General features: G+C 48.9%; 3 protein-coding genes across 3 annotated transcripts; 1 reads left to right on the top strand and 2 right to left on the bottom strand.

Moving 5' to 3' along the window:
- Positions 1-379: 379 nt before the first annotated feature.
- On the bottom strand, positions 380-1339 carry UCRPA7_8474 (putative 3-beta hydroxysteroid dehydrogenase isomerase family protein; the record flags this gene model as incomplete). The annotated part of the gene is made up of 2 exons (XM_007920987.1): positions 380-1129; positions 1217-1339. The coding sequence occupies 2 exons, from the start codon at positions 1337-1339 to the stop codon at positions 380-382; spliced, it is 873 nt and encodes a 290-aa protein (XP_007919178.1).
- A 1014-nt stretch (positions 1340-2353) lies between these two features.
- On the bottom strand, positions 2354-4296 carry UCRPA7_8473 (putative sugar transporter protein; the record flags this gene model as incomplete). Its single annotated transcript, XM_007920986.1, has 6 exons — positions 2354-2744; positions 2796-3100; positions 3153-3434; positions 3538-3639; positions 3695-3864; positions 3930-4296. 6 exons carry the CDS (start codon positions 4294-4296, stop codon positions 2354-2356), a joined length of 1617 nt encoding a protein of 538 aa, XP_007919177.1.
- Positions 4297-5013: 717 nt separating this feature from the next.
- Positions 5014-6217, top strand: UCRPA7_8472 (putative phytanoyl- dioxygenase family protein; the record flags this gene model as incomplete). The annotated part of the gene is made up of 4 exons (XM_007920985.1): positions 5014-5240; positions 5327-5403; positions 5472-5856; positions 5935-6217. 4 exons carry the CDS (start codon positions 5014-5016, stop codon positions 6215-6217), a joined length of 972 nt encoding a protein of 323 aa, XP_007919176.1.
- Positions 6218-6404: the final 187 nt, after the last annotated feature.

The following is a 6404-nucleotide window of genomic DNA, read 5'->3' as shown; positions in this document are numbered from 1 at the left end:
CTAAGCACTATCGACGGCCTGACGAAGCTTTTGGCCACGTTTATGTTTTTGAAGCAAACTTAATCTCAGACCGGTCTGTCGATACGTTAAATTTTAATCGTGTTTATCAACATTCAATGAAGCGCAATTTGCTATCTCCCTTCCTTACTCATCTCAGCATCTCGACCTTCCCATGGTTAGGGTTGCCAATATGCCTTTTTGTTGATTTTTGCCATGCAAAGTCTTTTACTGGATGATAGTACGTGAGGTTCAGTCAACATACTGATAGCAATATCAATTTAATTTGATTGTGGAATTTGAACACACAGTATCCGTGTGATGGGAATCGCTTTTAAAAAATCGGTATGACATCTCTATCTCATCGTCTAGCATAGTTGAATTATTTATCCCATTTAGACAGCTGTGAAATCAAGTCAACAACAGTTTCCCGGAACCTTCTATATTCTAACCCCAATTCGCGGGCAGCGGTCTCGCCATCTATTCCGTAAGACTCATCGATAGGCTGGTCCTCACGCTGCACCTTTCCTCGCGCCCAATCAAACTCTTCCTCCATGATTTTAGCCGCAAGATCGTATGAAAACCCCTCAGAAGGCACCGGGATAAAACGTCTGCCGCCTGCGCTTGGTCGCAATAACGCTTCTACATGGGCCTTGGCCAGATCACGAACATCGATCCAGGATGGTACGCGTGCTGTCGGCAATGGCTGTCCTTGCGCTACCTTCCACAGCATTGAGTTCGATTCGTTAAGCTTGTCCAAGCTGTCGACGGGATGGACAATGGGACCAAACGTCATAGAAGGACATAATGTTACGATGTCGAACCCGGGTTTCTGATCTCGCACAAAGTCCCAGGCTGCTTTCTCTGCAAACTTCTTCGCTCCACGGTAGGCGATATGAGCCGGCGTGTTAGGGGCAGCCGCATCCTCGTATGTTAAGGGATTCCAATCTTCGCTAGTGTAAACAAAGTATGGCGGTGCTTTGCGGTCGGCGTTCAAGACAGATGCAAAAGACGAAGTCATGACAACTCGTCTGACCTTCCCTTTCGCCGACGCCTCTAGAATAGCCTTCACACCGTTAATCGCAGGGATGATGAGCTCTTTCTCATTGTCTTTTGTATCGTACGTGAGAGGCTAGAGGAGCAAATGGTCAGCAACGTATTCTCAAACATGCCCAGGTACGTGGACTAAGTAGCCTGGCTATCTGAAGGGCTCGCTCACACTGGCGACATGGATTACGGCGTCAATATCTTTGACTGCATCGTCAAGCCCGCCAGGGTTCTCAAACCCATCGATCTGGACGAAGTCGAGCGATGATGCGAACTGTGGCCGGGCCTGAATCATAGCTTGGCCTTTCGCAAGTGATCGAGTAGCACCGCGGACTTTCAAGCCTCGACTTAATAGCTGATCGACTATATGAGCACCGATGAATCCCGTGGCTCCGGTAACGAGCACATATTCTCTGTAGTCCACGATTAGCTTATCTCCAGTCCGATGTTCGACAAGTACTGAAATCTTACGGAGATTGAGCCATGATGTTTGAGCAGACCACCTAGGTAGATACGTGCAACACTACGATATTAGGAGAAACGTGGGCAGGCCGACTGTAAATGCCAATTTTATCTAGACGTCAGGTAGAATTCCCAGCCGAGCCGCTTAAGTATGATCATGCTGGTGGGTGACGCGCAGGGAGGCTCAGGCATGTTCCACTGTTTTCAGTCTCGAATTCCGGGCACATTGACGCCATGTGGGCATGTCACTGGAGACGCCCCAGACTCGCCCACTAACTACCCCACCACGGTAGCCTATAGATAATTCATTACTCCCGATCTCGGCGAACAGCGCTCGCTACCATAGGTAGCTTCCCCTCATTGTCAGATACCAATACCCTGAGTTCTGGTGGGTGGGCAACAAATCGTACTATATCTATATACCTAGAGAGAGCATTTACCCTTATCCGCTCTCCACGTACACTATCCGCCTCAATTCTATCAGTCCTTTAACTCGCGACTATGACACTTAGTCTGTATGTATGATGACTATACTATTTTGGCGGCATAGATTTACGCACGTATTGCTCTTAAATAAATATACGAAGCCTTTGAACCGTGGTTATAATTAGCCATTCAATTCCAAGTAGTCACCATAACAAGGTTCAGGAATTCATTAGACTTTACTTTCACGCTCTCTTCAAGGAAATCAACTACGCGTATCAATGATTTCAGTGACACAGGAATAAAATCCATTTGACTGAAGATCACCGAGAAATGCAGTGTTTCTGAGAAATATGAAGTACATATTGTTGCTTCGTGAAAAGGGTGCTAGTTTCGGCTGAGGGGAAGCTGCATCGCAGTATCATTATACCGATTCAGTTGCGTTGCCCCATGCGGCCCTCTTAGCCCTATCAATCGAGGTCTCGTAAGTGGCAAACTTCCTAGTCGGAACGTGGAGCTCAAACATCTCATCGAGCTCTACATAAGACCTGTTCTTGGTCTCGGGAATGACAAACCACATAATCACGACAAAGACCGCCGAAGTCGAACCGTAGAAGAACATAGTGGCCGAGACGCCAAAGTTGGGAGACGATAGCATGAGCGGCGTACAATAGGTGGTGACCAGAGACAGGAGAGCAAATGCGAGCGCGCCCATATTGGCAGTCTTGGCTCGGAGGATGGCAGTAGAACAGTCGGCAAGGAAAGTAAAGCCCAAAGGCCCTGCCGATGAAGAGTAGGCTGCGACCCAAATACAACTAATACATGTTAATCATTGTCCAGAAAACACGGATGTATGGTTGACTTACGACATGGCAATCATGGCAGAACCATTGGTGGTACTTTTGGGCAGTTTCATGATGCCGCCAATGATGAATAGAAGTGGCACCATGAACGCGCCGCAGTAGACAAGCAATGGACGACGACCGATGCGCTCTGTGGTGTAAAAGCTGATAGCGACAAAGGCGACGAGGACACTGTTAACGGCAACAGTGGCGATAAATGGCTTCGCGATGCCAGCCATTTGGAAGAAGTACGAGGTGTACGAGAAGAGCACCGGGGCACCGTCCCAAAGCTGGTTGTTGAACGGCACGAGAGAAACGATCGTTCGGCGCTGGAAATTAAAGATTAGAATTTGCTTCATCGCAGCTAGACAATGAACTCACAAGGTTTGTACCGCGGAAGCAGTCCATTACTGTGACACCCTTCTGATTATTGGCAAGCACCTTTCCATCCTCGATCTCCTTGAGGATGATCGAGTACTCATGCTCGAGATCGTAGTTTGGAACATTGCCATAGATTTGTTTCATAATCTTCTTAGCCTTCTCATGGTTCCCCCTCTGGGCATGGAAACGGGGCGTCTCGGGGATGAGAAGCAGAACGATGATGGCGGCCCCAACGAAGAACCACATTGAATAGACTGCGTGACGCCATTTGTCAACGGGCATCTGGGACACAATTTGTAGTGCTATGGCAGCAGCAAATGAACCAATTGCCCACTCAAGAAGGTCAGTATTGACTACAGCAGAGCTGTCCAGAGATATCACTTACGAAGAGTTGGTAAAATCCAAGAGCTGCACCACGCGCCCGAGTAGGGGCGATCTCGGAGATGTAAGTGGTAGCAGTCATCTGGTTGCAGCCGACCGAGAAACCCTGTCTCGTGTTAGTCATAAAGCTTTTGTCATCATTTTAACACGGATTTTCTCACATTGAGAATTTTAGCTGCAAGCCAGTGAGTCCAGTTGGTGGCAAAAATCTCGATGATAGCGGCAATGATCATGAAGATCTGTACAGCCCACAGCGCTGGCTTACGACCAAAGCGGTCGACTGGCCAGTTACCAACAAGAAGAACAACGACTAGAGCACCGGCGTATACACCTGGACATCTTGTTAGTCAATTGACTCCGGGCGGCGTTCTGCAACGTCTTCAGGACTGAACTCACCACCCCAGGCCGCGACATGCTGCGGATCAAGCTTGTATGCGCCTGTCTTGGCATCCTCATAGCCCATCTGCTTGATAAAGCCCTTAAGGGCAACGATGTTGCCGGGCATCTTGTACTGATATCCATCGCCCATGGCGCAGATACCACAGGCAAACGAGATAGCCATAGCGCGCCAAAAGTGTTTTAGGGTCTGCCAGAATGTCCAATTCGCATAGTTGGACACTTCGTGCGAGTTGTCCGTGACGAAGTTGACAGCCTTGGCAGCATCGATAGCATCGCCGTCGGTGCCCTCAACGTGGGTGACTTCGTTGGGGGGAAGATCACCCTTTGTCGTATCGACAGCGGCAGGAGCAGTTGAGGTCGTCATGGCGGAGGTGGTGATGGTTGTCTAAGGGCAGGAAGGAAGAGACGGCAAACACGTCTCGGGCCAGCCAAAGAGGATTCAACGAGATTTAATAGATGCCATGAGAATCTACTAGCCCTTGACCCAGGGGTAATTCGAGAGATCGGCAATGTGTTCCCTATGGCTGTCACTCAAAAGCTGCTTACGAGGGCCGTCGGGTCCCCCATGGGGTACATGTGGACGCTAAAGACGCCAACCCTCAGCTAGCTCTATCAGTGCCCTTCAGCCCGGACTCGCTAGGAGTTTAGCTCCATTATTTCTCCACGACCCCAGCGTTATCTCGGCCAACGAGTCAGGCGACGGAATGTCGGAGTCATGAATGCACGCTTATTAGCCCAATTACAGCGCTGACATTCAACAAGGATTCGAATGCCCAGCGAGGGGAAGCAGGTTTCGTACTTGAGTCAAGGACATGCCATAACTAATTAGATGAATACTATAGCAGTTAGTCGGTCGACTATTTCTCACGTAGTATATCTGACATGCGTGTACCAGCGTCCGAACCGGGATCATGTGAACGCCATAGCCGTTCACCATAGCCGTCCGAAATCGCTTCACGATATTCAGGGTTTCATCGTAGTACTTCAACTTTCGCTTCTGATGCGCACTTGCATTTCATTCGCGTCGCGTCCATGACTTCATTCTCACCACTAGCAATTATTCGCGATCTGAACCTTCAAAATGCCTTCTCGCACTGATGCCCCCGTTGTCATCCGCCTCTCTGACGAGGAGCGTGATTCGGGCGTGATGTCCGATCATCACCTCTACGATGCGGTCGAGGCTTTTTTTAGCGATGGGTTTGTGGTGTTGGAAAACGCTGTGCGGGAGGATATGATTGATGCCTTGAACGATAGAATGCTCAAGGATACAGACAAGCTCATGGCCGGGGAGGGCCTGTCACATTTCGCGTAGGTCATACCAGAGAACAAGCAAATCCAGGAATAGAAGAATCAGCAAATGGAGAGATTGATAGCTAATAGAGGTATTGCTGTAGACCTCTGAACAACAAAGTCGCGCAGAATGGTGCTAAGGCTGGTGGAAACCTCTCTCAGGTGCCACCCTTAGAAAAGGGTAAGTCGCTACAAAAAATTCTAGGAGTTTCCGACTTGTATGGCTGGTTTTCTAATAACAGGCTTTAGAATGGCTTTCGCCCGAGGTTTTCGCCAACAAGCACGCTGCTCGTGTCATATCTTACATTCTCGGCCCCAAGCCTGAGGTTCATTTTCTTCGATCTAACACGCTCTTGAACAACGATGACCGCCAGCGCGTCCATTCAGATATGCGGTTCGAGCATCCCACGCATCCGTTTGCTATCACCCAGAATGTTTGCCTGTGTGGCTGTGGTCCTGAGAACGGTATGACCGAGCTGTGGCTCGGAACTCAGAATACAGGTGTCGAGATTCGGCCACAGCTGGGTGAGCCTTTCATCGACGAGGCAGTCGTAGAGGAGAGGAGAAAGATCAGGCCGCCTCTCTACCCGAGGGTGAAGAAGGGATCAATCTTGGTGCGAGACTTACGTCTATGGTAAGTGTTCTAACTGGCACTGGACGGACCTCGTTTCCCCTATTTGTATTTTCTCGATCCGTCATTGACTGAATTTAGGCATGCTGGAATGCCCAACCCTACCGATAACGTTCGCATTCTTCTTACAATCAACTACTACGCCGGGTGGTTCAAGAACGGCGCACTTGTCACCTTCCCGGAATCCCTCAGATCCCATGTCGCTTCCCTGGAGGAATACGCGGACATTAAAATCGCCGCGACCTACGAGCCCGATGAAGGCTTCAATTACCTGAACACCAAATTCAGTAACAACTTTAGCTCAGTTCTACACCCTGAAGTTTGGGAGAAGATTGCCCATGTGAAAACCGCCAAGGATTACTAGATGATGTTGCTGGATAACGTCAAATTTAGTAGTCGGAGGTAGATGGTGTAAAATGATAGAAAACCCTTCGATAGAGTTTGTGTATGATATAGTGGTGAAACACACAAGAGCAAGAGAGGAAACATACAATACCATAAATTTACTCATTTCATACTCCCTAGAGGGTGTTTAGACCTTAAAGTCCGTA

This window comes from Phaeoacremonium minimum (genome assembly GCF_000392275.1).
Source record: "Phaeoacremonium minimum UCRPA7 unplaced genomic scaffold PA7_03_scaffold_596, whole genome shotgun sequence".
Classification (NCBI taxonomy): Eukaryota; Fungi; Ascomycota; class Sordariomycetes; order Togniniales; family Togniniaceae; genus Phaeoacremonium; species Phaeoacremonium minimum.
This window is presented reverse-complemented; position numbering and strand designations above follow the sequence as displayed.